The following is a 20,844-nucleotide window of genomic DNA, read 5'->3' on the forward strand; positions in this document are numbered from 1 at the left end:
AGTGACAAATATGTGACATGATCACTATTTTCGCAATTTATGAGTTCCCCAAACCATACTCAAATTAAATAATATTTCAGATTAATATATAATTACTTTGTAACTTGTTTTAGAGCTAATTTATTTGTTTGGCACTTTTTGGGTGGAAATTAATATTTGTATGTTTGAAACAGCACTGACTGTATGACTTTGAAAACAGCACTTTGTTATTGTTAGTTATTATAAAGATATTCAATATTCATTAAAAGAAAAAAAATGTTTACTCTCGTTCAAAGCTGATACAATTTCTCTTTGTGTTTGAAGGAGAATTTTTTAAAGCGTTTGTGTTTTTCCATGGTAATTTATGAATACAGCTTACAAGTAACTAGAGCACTGGGTCATCCGACATTACAGTCATTGTTTGATAATTAAACGTTGTCATTGAACTGTTTTGGTGACCACATTCTATATGCTGTGCCTCGGTGGTGTCACTGGTTCCTGGTGAGTTGTAGGGGTGACATTTGCCCTTTAAAACCTCAATTGGGAAGTTTTTCTTACTTTTTTTCTAGGACACTTTGATGGGGGAGGGGGCGCTACCTCCAGTCTCACATTATTCCACGCAGTGATTCTTGTTACAAACAAGTCAATTTGTAGCAGTTCCTTCCCTCAATCTCTCCTTCCACTGATTCCTGATCTCAGCACAGGAAATCAATACCCAATTTTAAGCACTGGAGAGTAGAGGAAATAAAAACAAGACACTGTTCATTTGTATAGTGTGATTGATTCAGCTTCTGTTCCCATCAGCCTGGGCACATGAGATCCGCTTATTGAAAACACACTGCTACAATGGCGAGGGGATATCATATACTGAATTCTGTGTTCTTATAAGGCTATCTTCTGTCTATACTCGGGGCTATAGAGTGGTACAGTGGTTAGCAGTCTTGCCTATTAAAGTTATTTTATTGTTTACCAATAATCATTGTCTAGTGCGATTTGTGTGCTTCCAACTCACAAAGCAATTTATTAGCAAAAGCAAAAGAATAACAATTAAATAAATAAGAACAGCCGATACATACGCAGCGCCCTGCTGGATCCAGCTTACAGTCATTCAATCCTGAAGTCTGTGGTCAAAGAGACTGAATGCTGGTTCCAGAGAGCACTATATATACATTTGGTGTTACAGTAAATACAATACAGATGACTTGGCATGTTTCCATAGGTTCAGGCTCCAGGACAGTCCAGTACAGTGTAGTTCATAGGTCAGTTCAAACAACGCCCTCCAAGGGTGGGGGTCAGCTCTCCGATCAGATGCATACTAATCTTCCCGCCGAAAGCTTGTTCAAACTGGTCTATTTACATTACACACACACAATACCATTCTGATCACTAATTCCCTATATTCCATAACTAGCATACACGAGGTGCGGTCTCATAGTCGATGGAACCGGGGAAATAGGGGATTAGAATGACACCAAACATGATATTTTTCCTGTAGCCTGTACCTTAGATCTCAATAAAGTGCTTCTAACATTATCATATATAACTATAAATTCAATAACATTTGTTCAAAAACAACTGTGGGTTGGAACGATTATAAAAATGAACTATGTACAAGTGAATGTGTAAGTGTGCATTGTTTATCGTGTGATTGTGTCACAACACGTGGCGTATTGATCGCAATCGCTCGATAAAACAATATTAATCAATATAGTTTCTTTCATTCAATTATTTGACTTCGACATGCCTTACAGAGCTGGGTTCCATTTCATCATTATCATCTATTTATTTATTTATATAGCGCCACTAATACCGCAGCGCTGTCCATTTCAAACATGATTCTATCTATATGGAGTATGTATGTCCTCCCCGTGTTTCTGCGGGATTTCTCTGTGTATTCGGGTTACCTCCCACATGCCCAAAAAACAAACTGGTAGGTTAGTGCTGATTAAAATGGACCCTAATGCTGGAATGTGTTTGTATGGAAGATAATTTAGACTGTAAGCTCAAAAGGGGCAGGGCCAGTGTGAAGGACTAGATATTCTCAAGGATAGTGAGCAGACAACACAGTCTCAAAATAATGACTATTAGCCTTCAGCAAATGTTCAGGATACAAGACCGGTCTGGTGCTTTAACATCTAGCGGTAGTTTAACCACTAGAGGCGCGGTTGTATTTATTGGAGTTTATGGCTGATAATTAAACTGTGGTTCTCTGTATCATCTACGGCCTGATTCATCAAGTCACACAAACTGAGAGCAATGCACATATTGTTTTAAAATGCACGTAATACGGGTATACGTACGCCTGAATACAACAAGGAGCGGATGTGAAGATACGTGCGCTGATGAAAACAGGTCTAGATCCGCTCTGCTCTACTACCTAGAACACTGCAGGATACGTCCAGTACATATGCGGAACATAACACACATAAAAAAAAACAATATTCAATTAATGTCACCTGTTAATAATATAGGGCCCGATTCATTAAGGAAAGTTAAGCAAAGGTAAGTAAGGCAAAACCATGTTACATTGGAGGGGGAGATAAATTTAAAATATGATGGCAGATTTATAGTTGGAGTAAGGCATGTCCTAGAACAGAGGTGGGCAAACCAGTCCTCAAGGGCCATCAACAGTTCATGTTTTTAGGATTTCTTTAATCATGCACAGCTGAGTTAATTTATTTGGCTGGGTCAGTAATTATCCCAGCTGTTTCTACAGACAGAAATCCTAAAAACATGAACTGTTGATGGCCCTTGAGGACTGGTTTGCCCACCTCTGTAGGTCCTAGATCAAATAAATCAAGTATTTCTCTGCTACATGAAAAAAACAGTATTTATCTCATGTGCAAAATAATAAACTAAAAATAATAAACTACTTTGCACCCCTTGCATTGTAACATGGTTTTGTCCAGAAAACTTAAGTAAGAAAACTTGCTAAATTTTTGGCTTTGCTTTCCTTAATGAATCAGGCCCATAATCATTAATGTCAACACATTAAAAAAAAAGCATAATTTTTTTACGATTTTTTCCCATGACATACATTTATGAGCACACTGTGAATGTCTACTGTACATAAAATAGATTTTTACAGTTTCTCCTGATTGCAAACACATGTTCTAGCTGTATACACAACCGTCATCACTAGTAATCGGCATTTACACCCGACCTGTAGCCGGAAAAAAAGATACGACTAATATATAACTAACTTAGAGATGCCCAGATCTTGAATTGGACGCTGCTGTGTGCATTCGAGCTTGACGCAACCTTACTGTAAATTGACTACGGGCAAACTCCCCTTCCCCGCCCCGTCCCCTCCCTGAATTCGTAGGATGTATTAAGTGCCCTTTGCGCTCGAAGATGAATTAAATGTTGCTGCGTTCTGTGGCGTACGGTCCGGTTCTGGGCAGAGCGATTGCACGGATGATACGCACAAAATCGCCGTTTGCATCCCTTGATGAAATCTACTATAAAGGTTAACACTAACGTCTTGTAAGGTGAGATGTTTGATCTGTATTTCTCTTTGTTTCCAGGACTGATTATCCACGAGGGACCCTCCGTTTATCGGATATTTAAACGATGGCAGGCGGTCAATCAGCAGTGGAAAGTACTCAACTACGACAAGTCGAAAGATTTGGAGGATCAGAAACTAGGAAGCAGCCAGCGGACAAACCAGCGTACTTCTTCTCAGACTAATAACTCCTCCATCCCCGCCGCCACAGCGAATAACTCCACCCCTGGCGACAGTGGTAACCACAGAAACGGCCACGCTGGCGCCCTGCCCGACCATCACTGTGTTTACACCTTCTTTCACATTCTCAGCCATCTTAGACCCCACGAACAGAGACGTCACACTAGCACTAACAGAGAGTTTGTCATGAGAGTGACCACTGTCTGAGGTTACCCCGAAGGCCTTATCTGGGAGACGTGTGCCTTTTATCTTGGAAAAAAAGAAAACACAAGGCCTCAGCCGGACCGTCTCGCAGGCGGAACGCTTTAAGGAGGTCCTGGAAGCTGATGTGGCGCTGGTCCCGCCCAGTCCATGGCTAATCCTGAAGTGCAATACTGACTGTATAGAGCAAAGACATACAAGCATGATTATTGCACCCATCTCATCTGGTGGTACCTGCGGCCGCGGGGAGAGAAAACCGGCCTCCTACAACGGCCACCATTTCTCACGTTTCTGTTAGTCGGCTGAGCCTTCCGCTGTTCCTGTGCTCAGTTTTCAGCAGAAACCCCGCACAAGCACAAAGATGAATGAGTTAAATGTTTTGATAAAAAATAGAGACTCCGGGCTCCGGCTTTTTCGTCAGAGAATCTGTTGATTTTGATTTAACTAATGCCCCTGAGGTTTCCAAATCCCATTAGGGTTATTTACGCTCATTGCCTCACCCAACCCTAAGTAAATCAGGGCTGCAGAGAACGAGCCGGCAGAGATGAAGAGATCGAGCACAATTCCCTATTACCACCTTTATTCATCAGGAAAGCATTTGATGCTCGTGGCTGGGTTTCAGCTTTCAAATTCTTTCTTTAGCCTGATTGACCCGAGGCGATAATTATTCACCCCGGTCTCCGTTAGTGTAAGAAATTACTGCCGAATTCTAGCGGGCGATTTCCTCACACTTTGATGGAAGCGCAGAACACACAAAATTGTCTTAACAATGGCAGGAAATTGGTGATTGCATCCACCTCTCCCCACACTGCATTCAGGCTGTCCGGGCATAAGCACAACGAGTCTTGCAATACATCAAGAATATTAATAACAAAATGGTTAGATAGATCCTCAGTCAAGAAAAATGTAAATTGCTCAACTCATAATAAGATGATCTGCAAAGTAAATGTAAAGAAAGGAGTCTGCACACATTATTTTTATTGTAAATTAAAAATTTAATTTATCCCTGCAACACTGACGATTAATTGCAATATTGCAACATAGTTCCCACTAACAGTGATCCTGTCAAAGCCCATTCTGAATTGAATAAGGAAGGGGGAGTAAGCTCAGTCTAGTGTCTTTTCAAATTAAACGGATACACGTCTGTTGAAATGTCCAGCTCACAAGTAGATAGGAAACATTTTTAAGGCATCAGAAAGTAATAGACAAACGCCACCCAAAACAAAATAAAAAGTTTCAACCCAATGCAAGTCATCTTATTATCAACTGGGCAACATGTAAGATGTTCTTTAAGTACAATTATCCACACATATTAGAGAACCCAAAACATATAACAGGTTCTCTGATGATGTAATGCTATATAGCACAGTGAGTGTTGATGTATTAATCCAGCACTAATGAAAATATTACTATATTAATACTGATGTAGTACTTTTGCTGTGATTACTTTTGGCGATATCACTGAAGTATTTCACTGCAGCAACAATGTAGCAATAGTTCAGCATTGAAGAACAGACCAGATTCCTTGTGGCTCCTGCTGAGCTCTATCTACAGACGATCCGTTGATACAGTTGCAGAACCTGCGTCAGTATTACTGCAACTAGTAGTGACACATTTTCTGCTCCAGTACCCACACAGGGTGACAGACCCCGGGAGGGAGTATCCAAGCCAGCCAACAAATTTACAAGTTATCACCAGTTAGAACAATTTAGAAGATAATCCAAAACAAGACCTTATATACAATTATATTACATACCGTTCACAAGAAGTTTAACATTCTGTGCTTTTAAAATCTGTGACAACGATGCATTAAATCTGTTACTTTTCCTGACGTGTGTTAATGGAACCTGTAATTCATAAAAGAAAAAAAAAATTCCATAAACAAATACAAAGTTGAGAATTGTTGAGTAAACACAAGCTGGAGTGAACACTTGCTGGAGTGAGTACCTACTTAAGTGTGTAATTAATAGAGTGCTAGCTAGAGTGAGTATCATAGCAAGATTGGGCTGGCGTGAGTATACTCTGGAGTGAATATTGTGAGTATCTTCTGTAGTGATAAGTAATTTCTTCTGGAGTGACTATCTTCTTGAGCAATAAAATTAGTATCTTGTAACATGAGTATTTCTAAGGTGAAGAGTGAGTATCATCTGATATGACGAGTGTCTTCTCAAATAGGTATCGGGTAGAGGTTTGAGAAATTTCTCCTGGAATGAAGAGGAGTATATTTTGGGGAATATGGGGAACATATTGTAACCAGTATCTGCTGGAGTGATAAGTGAGTGTGTTGTGGAGTGAGTGTCTTGTGGAGTGATAAGTGAGTGTCTTGTGGAGTGATAAGTGAGTGTCTTGTGGAGTCAGTGTCTTGTGGAGTGAGTGTGTTGTGGAGTGATAAGTGAGTGTGTTGTGGAGTGAGTCTGGAAGGAGTATATTGTGAATCAATAACTTCAATATCACGTGGAGCAAGTGTCTTCTAGATTGCATATTGTAACTAGTATCTCCTGGAGTTTTGAGTGAGTATCTTATATAGTGAGTATGTTGTGGAGTGAGTATCTTGTGCAGTGAGTATCTTGTGGAGTGAGTATCTTGTGCAGTGAGTATCTTGTGCAGTGAGTATCTTGTGCAGTGAGTTTCTTGTGGAGTGAGTATCTTGTGGAGTGAGTGTCTTGTGGAGTGAGTGTCTTGTGGAGTGAGTATCTCGTGGAGTGAGTGTCTTGTGGAGTGAGTATCTTGTGGAGTGAGTATCTTGTGGAGTGAGTATCTTATATAGTGAGTATGTTGTGGAGTGAGTATCTTGTGGAGTGAGTATCTTGTGCAGTGAGTTTCTTGTGGAGTGACTAACTTGTGGAGTGACTATCTTGTGGAGTGACTATCTCATGGAGTGAGTATCTCGTGGAGTGAGTATCTTGTGGAGTGAGTGTCTTGTGGAGTGAGTATCTCGTGGAGTGAGTATCTTGTGTAGTGAGTATGTTGTGGAGTGAGTATCTTATATAGTGAGTATGTTGTGGAGTGAGTATCTTGTGGAGTGAGTATCTTGTGCAGTGAGTTTCTTGTGGAGTGACTAACTTGTGGAGTGACTAACTTGTGGAGTGACTATCTTGTGGAGTGACTATCTCATGGAGTGAGTATCTCGTGGAGTGAGTATCTCGTGGAGTGAGTGTCTTGTGGAGTGAGTATCTTGTGGAGTGAGTATGTTGTGGAGTGAGTATGTTGTGGAGTGAGTATCTTATATAGTGAGTATGTTGTGGAGTGAGTATCTTGTGGAGTGAGTATCTTGTGCAGTGAGTTTCTTGTGGAGTGACTAACTTGTGGAGTGACTATCTTGTGGAGTGACTATCTCATGGAGTGAGTATCTCGTGGAGTGAGTATCTTGTGGAGTGAGTGTCTTGTGGAGTGAGTATCTCGTGGAGTGAGTATCTTGTGTAGTGAGTATGTTGTGGAGTGAGTATCTTATATAGTGAGTATGTTGTGGAGTGAGTATCTTGTGCAGTGAGTATCTTGTGGAGTAAATATCTTGTGCAGTGAGTTTCTTGTGGAGTGACTATCTTGTGGAGTGAGTGTCTTGTGGAGTGAGTATCTTGTGGAGTGAGTGTCTTGTGGAGTGACTATCTTGTGGAGTGACTATCTTGTGGAGTGAGTGTCTTGTGGAGTGAGTATCTCATGGAGTGAGTATCTTGTGGAGTGAGTATCTTGTGGAGTGAGTATCTTGTGGAGTGAATAACCAGTATCTGGGGAGTGTTTTGTGAAGTATCTTTTGCATTGCATATTGTAACCAGTATCTGCTAGAGTGATGAGTTAGTATCTTATGGAGTGAGTGATAAGGGAAGTGAGCATTGAGTGGAGTGAAATATTTCTGGAGTACTTATTGTAACCAATATCTGCTTGAGTGATGAATATTTTGTGGAGTCAGTGTCTTCTGGAGTGAGCCTCTTGTGGGGTGAGTGTTGGGTGATGTGATTGTCTTCTGGATTGCACATTCTAACCAGTATCTGCCTGAGTGGTGAGTATCTTGTAGAGTGAGAAAGTTTTTGAGTGAGTATTGGATAGATTGAGTGTCACCTGGAGAACATTTTATAACCAGCATCTACTTGTTTGATCATCTGTGTAAGAGAACATTTTAGAGTAAAGGTGTGTTGGAGGGATAATTATTTAGGGAGGAAGTCTAATACCCGCTAGAACATAAGGTTTGATAAAGTAAGTACTGACAGAGTACATTTATTGTGGGTACCTCCTGGAGTAACCCCAACAGGACCACCAACTACTGCAATTAATATCTGCGGGACAGAGATTAATAAGAGTTATGTGAGTGAAATGAGCATAAACTGAACTGAGTTCAGGCTGGAGTGGGCATCTGTTGGAGTGAGAACTAAAGTACCTCAACCTCAAGTGAGTATTAGCTGGAATAAGTTTTCCTCTCCTTTCCACAAACAAAAAATACTTATGTTATTGGGTTTTTATCCTTTTCATCCCAAAAGTACAAGTTACAAAGAGGATAAAAGATCACTTGTAATCATTCCTTCTGGATGCCAAAAATATGACACTGAAGAAAGAAGATATCACTGGCTGCTATATACCATTATAAATCATGAAACACAAATACAGCAAATATTAAAGTTTGTTTTCTTGTCAATCGATAAGAAATTATTTAAAGGTCACAAATTTTTGGACCGACGCTCAAAGTCATTCCTGAGGGTGCTGTTAATAAATCAAAGGAATTACGAGGCTATGTTGTAGTAAAAAACAATTTGGATTTATAATAATTTACAATAATTAAGAGAAGACAGGATAAACACAGGCTGAGGTAATGCAGTGCTGGGTAATCAGCCAAAGATAATACAATAATTAATACAGTAGTAGAGCAATACAGAACTGTAACAGGTGTGTCTGAGGAAATGCTGGTGCAGATTTACACAGTCTTAGAGGTAATGCAAGAATATGAACAAAGTCTCTGAAGAAATGCTGGTGCAGATTAACACAGAACCCAGTGATCACTTCGAAGCCCTACAAGAGAACAATAGATAGTTACCACAGTCCATGCCTGGGAATACTGAGTTGAGCTGTATGAATAGCATAGATGAAAATTCAGGTATCAGGAGACAAATGTAGAGCCAGGAACTACTCATACAAGGTCAGGATCTAATAGAACACAGATACAGCAACCAGGAAGCTAGCGTGTCAAACGCTATCACTGTCAATGAGTGCAGGACAGGTGAGGATTTATAAAGTAGAGTCTTCCAATCAGCACTCAGAGGAAGAAAAACATGAAGTGTTCTGAGTAACTGGCAGAATACAAGACAGATGTAAACCTAACAGCTGCTATCCACTATTTTATACAGAGGGGGGTGAATTACAGAGTGTAACGCATGGCTGGTAGCCCAGCACCAGTTTACAAAAAAAAATCCACCCTGACTTAAAGAGGATCCAATGACAGGTTCCCTGTTGCCAAGTCGAGTTACCACACTATGTTTGCTGCTGTACGGGCTTCCTCTATACCTCACAGTTCTCCTGCTGTGCAGTCTGGACAAAGCATGGGAGAAAGCATGTCTCATGAAGAGCCCCCTGGTAGCTCACAGGTAAATGGGGTCTTCGGGGAACTCTAATTTGTTTTGCTAACTGCATAATGACTGCCAATCAGAAATGAGCTTGTATCTGTCTCGTGTAAGTTAGACAATGGAAACAAGTGTCTTGGTGGTTACTCTGGGTTCGTGCAAATTTTGCAAATAAATGCAATGGTAGCAGATTAGCCTGACAGTGTAGAATGCATTCAGGTCACAGGTCAAAATCTGCCCAGTCAGTATCAGCATCTCTAAATTAACTTCTGTGCAGAGATCCCCAAACATCTTTAAGGTGTCCACACATGTAAGTAAACTACTCAATATTTATATTCCTATTACAAGTTTTGAAAATCCAAAATAAATGACTGAAAAATCAGTCTTAATAAAGGCTTAAAAATATCTTGAAAATGTAATACTATTTTTTTCTTGTTGAACCACTAATATTCCCAAACTGGCTACAGGCAAATAAATACACATCAACAAAGACTAAATAAAGACAAATTGTGATCAAGCAAAAAGTTCTATAGTTTCTAATAATAAATGAAAATAAACACAATCCTGTGGAAGATTTTGCTTCAATATTTACTGATTTCATTAACATCACAATTTTAGAAACACATATTTCTAACATGATACAAAGAGTAACCTGGGTTATCCAGTCAAAACAACATTGGCATCTTAATGAAAGAGGATAGATCAAGATTACTGTAATTACCATTTCATTCCATTTTACCAGACGACGGTGTCAATTTCCATCTATTTGCACAACTTGAAAACTTGCTGAATTTGTATGCTGCATCTGATAGAGATTTCATTAGGCAAAAAATGACAACAGGAAGGAGGAGAAATGTAACAAAAAAGTAATTGAATTGAATGTAAAGCTGGGTACACACCTATGCAATCTTACTTCAGATACGATTTCTGTAACGATTTCACCAACGTCTGAAAGTCCCGATGAGCAGCTGATTCATGTGTACACACCTACACGATTTACCTTCAGATCTGTGACCTTCATCTCTCATAACCATCTGCTGATAAGATTGTGACTCTGTACACGCTACAGATATCTGCCTGCACTGCTGGTCGTGAGTGCGTACACACTGCCACATTTGCCCGACAACCTTCCATCGTTGATCATAATATTTAGGAAGTTTATAAAACCAAATCAACAGACGCGATGTGTTTTGTTTACGAAAAAACATGATTGTTCGAGCGTACACACTGTTGCAATATCTGGCCAAACTGTTGTTTATCGTGTGATCTGCAGGATAATTGCAGTAATTTTCCGTAGTGTGCACCCAGTTTAAGGAAAGTTCACATTTAATAAAATCTGACATGGTTGGACAAAGTGTCTGCACTGAGGGTCACGAGATTGCTCGGAACATGACCATATTTTTAGGTTGTGCCTAAAAACAGTTGTACAGACATATAACAAACGCACCGCGTGGAGCTATTATTTTTTAAATACCACCAGTGGATAACGGTTACAAAACGCACCCGGTGAGCACCATAAAAGCCTCGGTTTTGAACTGCTGGTGAACGGTCCGACCAGCGCACATCAGGACAGCCGCCTACTCTCTATTCTTGGCAGTCGCCTGCGCAAATTAAAAATGCGACTAATGGCGAAGAGATATGAAAAATCTAGTCCAATCTTCTAGTACTTTAGTATCGCCCTTTTAGCCATATAAATTTCCTCTTTTTCACCTAAAAGATTACTGTCTTTGCCTCGGCCATGGCTTATATTAATCATCAATGTGAAGGGACACTGGCGCTGTCTGTATTACAGACGGCAATTTAGTGTATATAAAGTGTGATTACGTTTATATGAGTGCACCTGAAAATGCGTTTCTCTGCTGAACATGGAGGCACATAATGGGTTCCATTAAAAGTATAGGATATATGTATGTTAGGGAATTTAGACTGTAAGCTCCAATGGGGCAGGGACTGATGTGAGTGAGTTCTCTGTACAGCACTGCGGAATTATTGGCGCTATATAAATAAATGGTGATGATGATGATATGCCCCAATCTCCGCCATTTCTGAGCAAATCCTTTGTGGGCGGGTTCTCCTCCGCAGGTAGGCAACACCCTGAAAATGCTCCATTTCCAGTTTTCTATCTTATTTCAGCAATCTCACACATCGTTTCTGCGCACTCCCGCAAATTGTTGTTTCTGCGTTCACACCTAACTTCGTCAGGGATCCGTTCACTCTGCCCAACCCCTGTCTACTGCCTGGGCAAGGTCATCCTCCTCCACAAATGTCACCATTCTGCTCCACAAAACTCTGCATCCCCCCCCCCTCAAGGGCAAATGCAGGATTTGTAGAGGGGGGTTTTCACACCACGCCACCAGTGGGCGTGACCAGCATGCATGGGGGCATGGCTATAATTTTAGACAGTGCTTGGCTGCTCCAACTCTTCAGATCCCCATAATATACATGGACAATGCTGCGAGCACTACTGTTAGGTGCACGCAGCTCTCCCTTTTCAAGCAGAGCTGTGTGAAGTGGGAGCAGGGTCCAGCCACCTCAATTATACAGTACTCCAGGCATGGAGGGGGGTTTCCAGGCACTAGGAACCACCCCCCCCCCCTCGGTTTGCCTATGCCCCTCACGCTGGGACTTGCACAAATATTGAGGGGGGTACAGAGCTGCTTTTTCAGCACAATGCTCCCATTTTGCAGTTTAAAATTGACCTCCAGCGTATGTAGGGTATACATTTGCTCATTGCTACTGCAAGAAATTGAATATTATTTAGCAAGTAACAATTCTATCAGTCTCTTCTACCCGTTATGACAAGAAGCAACGCAGCCTTGCAAGAAACAAAGAACTTTTGTTACGGCACAAATCCATGTTGATAAATTATAGATTGCCAAATTAGCACCACGTTTGTAACCTCCTAATTGTGCGTCGTCTATATAAACATTGTCATGAAATCATTTGACTCAAATAGCATTCCTTTAATGGTGTGTGCAGTACCTTCCAGTGTATAAATCAGTATTTAGTTATTGCACTGAATAGCACCAAAAATGATGCTAAATAATTGGTCACCAAATGATTCAGAGTGATGTAATTCCTACAACACGACACGGAGCAAAATGTGAGATATTTTTGTATATATATCAGTTAATTAGCAGCTTCCTAAGAGAATACGTGTTCAGTTATTTTACTGGTCACAGAGACTGTTAGATTTCAAATGTACACGTCTGAAACATGTATTATTCATGTAGGATAAAAACTGAAGACATCGCTGTTCATAAGGACTTACAATGAGAGCTTTACATAAGTTAGCAAGTAGTTGGATACAAGAACTCCGTATGACCCTGTGTCTGACTGATAGGGAGAAAATTACCTATTTATAGAACACGCTCCTGCACAGGAATAATAATTCATCACAAATTGCGGAATCTATGATTTTGTGTTCTTGATGGATATGAATGAAATCAAACGGTGGAACGTTATTGGGTCATGTGACACTAGCTAACTAACTAACTAACAGTAACTAGTAACTAACAGTAACTAACAGTAACAGTAACTAGTAGCTAACTGTAACTAACAGTAACTAACAGTAACAGTAACTGACAGTAACTAACAGTAACTAACAGTAACAGTAACTAACAGTAACTAGTAGCTAACAGTAACTAGTAACTGACAGTAACAGTAACTAACAGTAACAGTAACTAGTAGCTAACAGTAACTAGTAACTGACAATAACAGTAGCTAACAGTGACTAGTAACTAACAGTAACTAGTAACTAACAGTAACTAGTAACTGACAGTAACAGTAGCTAACAGTAAGAATAACAGTAACTAATAATAAATAGAAACTAGTAATTAACAGTAACAGTAGCTAATAGTGACTAGTAACTAACAGTAACAGTAACTAGTAACTAACAGTTACTAATAACTAGTAGCAACTTGTAACTAACAGTAATTAGTAATTAACAGTATCAGTAACTAACAGTTACTAGTGACCAGCAGCAACTTGTAACTAACAGTAACTAGTAACTAATAGTAACTAGTAACTAACAGTAACTAGTACATAACAGTAACTAGTAACTAACAGTAACAGTAACTTGTAACTAACAGTAACAGTAAAAAGTATCTAACAGTAACAGTAACTAACAGTAACTAGTAACTAATAGTAACTAGTAACTAACAGTAACAGTAACAGTAACAGTAACTAACAGTAACTAGTACATAATAGTAACTAGTAACTAACAGTAACAGTAGCTAACTGACTAGTAACTAACAGTAACAGTAACTAATAGTAACTAGTAACTAACAGTCACAGTAGCTAATAGTGACTAGTAACTAATAGTAACAGTAACTAACAGTAACAGTAACTAGTAACTGACAGTAACTAACAGTAACAGTAACTATTAACTAACAGTAACTAGTAACTGACAGCAACAGGAACTTACAGTAACAGTAACTAGTAACTGACAGTAACAGTAACTAACAGTAACAAGTAACTAACAGTAACTAGTAACTAACAGTAGCAGTAACTAGTAACTAACAGCAACTAGTAACTGACAGTAACAGTAACGAGTAACTAACAGTAACAGCAACTAGTAACTGACAGTAACAGTAACTAACAGTAACAGTAACTAGTAACTGACAGTAACAGTAACTAACAGTAACAGTAACTAGTAACTGACAGTAACAGTAACTCAAGCTATTAGGCTTGCGGCTCGTACTCTCTGAAACTCGCTGCCTCGCACAGTCTGCCAGGCCCCCACTCTAGGAATCTTCAAAAACAGACTAAAGACTTGGTTACTTAGCATGTCATAAATAACCAGTTAATTAATATTGTTATTACTTATAGCCTTGCTCTCCATCTTTGGGAATCTTTATGTTATTAATAAGCTGCAGTACCGTTGGATCAATAACTGTAACAGTTCTTTAGAGAACTGCGTGGTGAGGTGATCTGTGTACTTTATGATGGAATGTCAAAGACAAAATTTACACCATTCGACAACATATTTCCACATGCCAAATTCCACTCACTCTACCCACCTTTACCTACACTCCCCAATTCACCCTTAATTCATTGTCTCCAGTAACTGAAGACGAAGTCTCTGCACTCATCTTATCATCTCACCCTACAACCTGTCCACTCGACCCTATTCCCTCCCCACTACTCCGCTCCCTCTCCTCCACTACATGCCCACCTCTAACTCACCTCATCATCCTGTCTCTCTCCACTGGTACATTTCCATCCCCCTTTAAACATGTGCTCATCTCACCTGTTCTAAAGAAACCATCTCTCGATCCAACCTCTCTCTCCAACTACCACCCTATTTCTCTCCTCCTCTTTACCTCAAAACTACTTGAGGGATTAGTGTACAAACACCTGTCTCACTTTCTCTCCTCTCATTCCATTCTCGACTCTCTGCAATCAGGCTTCTACTCCCAATATTACACTGAAACTGCTCTCACAAAAGTGATCAATGTTCTACTTGCTGCAAAATCTAAGGGTCATTTCTTCATATTGATACTCCTGGACCTCTCTGCTGCTTTTGATACTGTTGATCACCCTCTGCTCCTACACATCCTTCACTCCATTGGTCTTCATGACACAGTCCTTTCCTGGTTTACTTGCTACCTATCGAACCGCTCCTTTAGTGTTTCTACCTCTGGCACATCCCCTCCACTCCCACTATCTGTTGGGGTCCCACATGGCTCTTTTCTTGGCCCTTTACTTTTTTCATTGTACACCTCTTCTCTTGGGGCACTAACTCGCTCATTCAGCCTCCAATACCACCTCTATGCTGATGAAACCCAAATCTATATCTCTTCCCCTGACCTCTCTCCTTCTGTACTATCTTGTGTTACCAACTGTCTTTCTGCTATCTCCACATGGATGTCCCAATGTCACCTAAAGCTCAACATGTCCAAAAAAGAGCTTATTATCTTCCCTCCAGCCAGAGTCACCACCTGCCCTCAGATCTCCCTCACTGTCAATAACACCACAATTTCTTTGGTCTCCCAAGCCCGCTGCCTTGGTGGTACACTCCGCCCTCTGGTTTATTCCTCACATCCAGACTCTTTCCCAGTCCTGTTGCATCCACCTTAAAAACATTGTCAGAATACGCCCTTTTCTTACTCAACATGCTATCAAAACTCTTATCCATTCTCTCATCATCTCCCATCTTGACTATTGCAACCTCCTGCTATCTGGCATTCCTGAAACCCAAATATCTACCGTTCAATCCATCCTAAATGCTGCTGCAAGACTGATCTTCCTCTCTCACCGCTCCACATCTGCTGCACCACTTTGCAAATATATATGATATTATGTACCACCCACCAATAGCTATAAGGATATTAGAAGTTCTTTGACAATATACATAGGAACAAAAGCATGGGAATGGTGCCCAAATTTTGCAAATGCCACATTCATTGCTTTATTTATGTTAAATCTGTTAACTCCAGTATTTAGGTGTTTATGTATTAACCCCACTCTTTCAAGCACCTGCTATGAGCCTATAAATTGATTGAGCAGCTTCCACTTCTGTGTATGTATTAAAATGTGCAGGATTATGTCATGTTTATATCTCACAGAGGTTGTGTTATCTTACTTAGAGGTTCAGTAAAGCAGTGGTGCAAAAACTTTTGCCTACAACTGTATGTGCAGAACACAAAAATCAATATTTCCATTTGCAGCAAATGTAAACTCATTTATAGAAGTAATGCCTAGAGAATAACGGGCGTGGAATAGATAATATATCCACAATGCATTTTTTTTTCAATTATTTTGTTGTGAAAATGTTACAAGAGCTAGCATTCTATTTCTCTGTTTTAGATGTGACTCTCTAGTCTATAGTACTCCATAGATATATAGTTTGGAATCTGCATTTTCTGTGTACAGCCGCTTGTCCCGGTTTCACACAATGTCTGTTCTACCTGTCACAGGGGAAGATTGTTGGTTTAAAGAAATGAGAACATTTCACAGCGTATTGAAAGTTTCAAAGCGGTAGGAGGAGTTGTCATCTTATTAGGCGGAAGAATAGACGTCTTCAATGTAGACATGAAGTGTAGAGTGAAATTACAACCAATTATTATTCTGGCTCCGGCGCTGGGAGATGATGGAGGGAGAGTACAAGTGCTTCTCAGACCTGTCATTCTTCAGTCAGTAACTCGTCAAACACTGTCCTGGATTCTCCAGTGTGTATTAGGATATACCATAAGCTGAGGGTAGATATTATACAAGTCTAATTGTATTAAGTTTAGGGAGAAGATTATTTTTCCTTAGAAATAATTATTATCCAAAGTTTGACCTGCGTTATTATATAAAACCAAATGCAAATATAATCTGCAGGGTTCCAAGTTTTAGGGTGACGCCTAAAACACTGAATGACGATGTAATGTCTTTCACTCAGTGTTTTTAATGGTCAAGAAGAGCCCCCCCCCCCCCCCCCCCCCAGATAAGTCACAACTCCTCCATGTCTGTGATACACTGGGACTGTGGCGCTGGTCTAGGAAGGAAAGAAGCAGCAGGGGAAGGGAGCTCATCACTTAAAGGTGGACCTCCGCCCCCGAGGGGTGTGCCAACTTGGGTACCCAGAGAGCCTCCGACAACCCTGGCCTGAGCTGACAACCATAATGAAGTGTTGAGCACCAGAGTCAGCCTGAGTTCCAATAGGGATGATCCAGAATCCAATGGTGGCGCGAGGAGTTCTAGATGCTGTCTAGACGTGAAGTGTGAGCTCGATGATCAGGGGCTGTCGGCCTGACTCATCCAGAGTCTTTACCATGGATGTTCTGTTGGAGAATCATCCAGAGGCAGGGCCGTCTCTTCCATAGGGCATGATCGGCAGGTGCCCGGGGGCCCTGCAGCCCAGGGGGGCCCGTCAGAGGCAGCTAAAAAAAAAAGTTCCTGAAAAAAAAAAAAGAAGACAATACTTACCTTGCTCTCAGCTGGCGATCCGGCTCCCTCCATGGTCTCCTCCTCCGTGCTGCGCTCCGCAATGGATGTCAGGCGGGCGTGATGACATCACGCCTGCCTGACATCCATTTTTCAGGAACTTTTTTTTTTAGCTGCCTCTGACGGGCCCCCTGGGCTGCAGGGCCCACATATATAATCATTTTTTATTTTTTTTTATATATATAGGGGCCCCGGTTCTCTGCTTTGCCCAGGGGCCCCAAATGTTGTTAAGAGGGCCCTGTCCAGAGGTTATATGTGTGTGACTGGTGTCTGTCCACCAGGACCAGGAAAACACAGTGATACTAACCTGAAGTGGTACGTGGACAGAAAAGAGACCTTGGTAGCGCAGAGGCTGGAGAACATGAGAAAGAGCAGCAGCCGTAATCAGTCTGATTGTCAGCTCTGTGGATTAATTACGTCACTCCTCCAATGTGAGAACTAAGGGGCTGAGACACAGAGGTAGGTGCTCGTGTAAAATCTCTCACATTTCCCCACAAGCGAATGGCAGCTACAGATTTACGCTTTTAGTTAATTGTTCTTCTTAGCACAACATTATCTGCAACTTCAGAGGATGAAAGAAGCAAATTCCCAAACGCCACTACCCCAGCGACACCCCCTTTCTGGATTTCCTCAGATCCCCTCCGCAGCTCAACATTTTGGAATAAGAATAAAAAAGATTATTTTTTTTTTAACATTCATGAGCTTATTATATAAGAGTCTGAGATTTGAATTAATCAGCTGAAAGAAACCGCATTGCCCCATTTGTTATTCATAAATAAGAGACAACTCCCCGGTCGCCTGATGTATCTGCGTATAACAGCGATTATGAGGACAGATCTATTGCGCTAACTGGTGGCTCAGCTGGCTCAATAAAATTAATAAATATTCAGATTATGCAAAGCTTTTTGTCAATTACTCTGTTAATAAGCAAAGTTCTCGCAGGCTATTTTATTTACGACCAGGAGATAAGATATACTTGTTTGATTGCTATTATCTATACCCTAATAAGCTATGGATTTACAATGACACTGAAATTAGAAAACAGAAACATTCAGAAAATATATACATAAAATGCAATAATGTTAGTCAGACTGTGGCTGTAATTGTACTCGGGCCAATGTTTCTAAACAGTGCTTAAATTTGTACACAGTAAAGAAGGGGGATGTATGCTACACCTATACTACAGGACAATTAGTGTGCCCAGCTTTGAAGCGGGTGTAACTGGCACTTAACCAGCCCCCTCCTGCTCCACAGACTCCCCACCGGGGTGCCCTGTATTGCAGAAAAGTCCTGGCCGTGTGGGACTAGTTCAAAAACACTCCTTCCCCACCCTACCCCTAATTCTGTGGCTCATTTTCGACAGTTTGGAGCACATTTTTGTGAAATTGCTGCGTTTTTGGGTTTCCACCAAGCAACCAATGGTGGTCATGAGCAATTACGGCTTCTATTAAGTCCCTGGTGAAAATTTCATCAGACAATAGGGTATATTTACTAAACTGCGGGTTTGAAAAAAATTGGAGATGTTGCCTACAGCAGCCAATCAGATTTTAGCTGTCATTTCGTAGAATGTACTAAATAAATGATAACTAGAATCTGATTGGTTGCTATAGGCAACTTCATCGTTGGACCACAGTACTGGGGCCAATAGGATGTGGCCATTCCGGCTGACAGCTGGACAACTGGGTTTGTCTAATTTGGCCACCTATGTGTGGGGTCAAACAACCAGATTTAAAAAGTCTCCATCAATATGAAATAACTAAAAAGTACGTGGGATTGTCAAGAGAATTTGTGATTGGATGTCTACAAGCGCTGTCCAGTAGCTGCTGCTTCCAATCACACACCAGCATCCTTGGTGTTTAAATCTTTTTTGCTGGTGGAGTCCTCCAATCTGGAGTTCTCCAGTCTTCATTTAACAGCAGGAACCACAGCAATAGGCAGGTAACAAGCCGTCACCTATCTGTTGTCCTGGGAGGGTGGAGATCTTGTGAGGGTGGGACAGGGTTGTCCACGTATACGTTCACTTCAGTAATGGTGCACAGATGTGAGACTAAGGCGCTCGTTCTGATTTTTAGTCTGATGCATATTTAACACATCGTGTTAATGACCTAAAACCTGGCTTAAGTTTGTGAGTTGATAACAACGACGGCTGAATTTGTTTTTTTAATACAATCAATTTTTAGTAAAAAAAAAAATATACATCTTATGTAAATGACAAGGTAAACAAATTATTGTAGTAGTGTGGGATATAATTCCCATAATTTAATACAGATTTCCCTTGTCCGAAACATAACAGTGTGTTCACAATATTAGAAAAATCAAGTTTCTTAATCGAAATAGCTATAAACATCAATAAACATACTAGTGTGGTATAACATTTAAGCTTTTTTGTAGGATAGGGAATGGGGGGGGGGGGGATATGAGCCGGGAGTGTATTATTACCAATTTTTTAGCTTGTAGTAAACGAGGGTATTGAGATGACACTGGAAAGATGTTCCTTGAAAGGAACCAGGTTTCAATTATTCCAGATGGTATATAAAGCGGTTTCTTTGAATTCCAGCCATTTGAAGCACAACAGATAATGCTCTTGGATCTTATCTTTTGATGAATAGATCAGATCGTCCATTGACAAGTAGATGTCTAATCGTTTGAACCATTCTTTAATGGATGGAGGTGTTGGGACTTCCAGTGGTCTGGTATTACAACCTTTGTGGCGTAATTGAGGTATTTTAGGATACAATTATTATATTATCAAATGGGTCATTTAGAGTCGTTGAGCAGCCAAAAGTTCAGGCTCTTGGGTTCCACAATTCCGATGATTGCTTTGGAAATAAGCGTCACAGTATCACAGACGGCTGAATGTTTTGCAACAGACGCATCTATACGCCAGATATAAATATGAACATATCTGAAAGTACGTTCAACGCAACAGAAAAGTTACTGTACGGACTCATTTATGTGTTGCAATTTTATATTAACTTCTAAATCAGGCGGAAAAATCTTTAACTCACAATATTTATTACCCAAATTAACAGGACAAGTTAAAATAGACTCCTATAACTGTTCTACCTTGTTTCAAACCTAGATGGTAGTATGGGGGAAGGAGGAATATGAACAGAACAGACCAGTCCACAGGGGTGTTACAATGTTTCATTTAATAATTGTGGTAGTTATATCCAGATAATCACTTTATGTTCTTCCATCATATGGGTACATTTATACAAATATATGTAAATATCACAAGCAGCATTTCATAATGGACAAACTTGTAGTTAAGGTTTATACTTGTAATTAAGCTTTAAATAAATAAATACAAATAAATATTATATAAATATATATATATATATATATATGTATATATATATATATATATATATAATTGAACACATCACGTTTTTCTCAGTAACTATAGATTTAATGTGGCTATTGGGCTACGCCGCTCCTCATCTGCCTCGCCCTACACTGGCTTCCCTTCCCCTATAGAATCCTCTTCAAACTCCTCAC

The 20,844-nt window shown here is 40.3% G+C and overlaps 1 protein-coding gene across 1 annotated transcript in view; it reads left to right on the forward strand.

Moving 5' to 3' along the window:
- MARCHF4 (membrane associated ring-CH-type finger 4) overlaps window positions 1-5,793 on the forward strand; it is a 68,196-nt gene extending 62,403 nt beyond the window's left edge. The window contains exon 4 of the mRNA XM_075181099.1: window positions 3,507-5,793. Within this exon, the coding sequence (XP_075037200.1) occupies window positions 3,507-3,871 (365 nt within the window). The 3' untranslated portion in view covers window positions 3,872-5,793. The remainder of the gene's footprint in view (window positions 1-3,506) is intronic.
- Window positions 5,794-20,844: the final 15,051 nt, after the last annotated feature.

This window comes from Mixophyes fleayi, chromosome 7, assembly GCF_038048845.1.
Source record: "Mixophyes fleayi isolate aMixFle1 chromosome 7, aMixFle1.hap1, whole genome shotgun sequence".
Lineage (NCBI taxonomy): Eukaryota > Metazoa > Chordata > Amphibia > Anura > Limnodynastidae > Mixophyes > Mixophyes fleayi.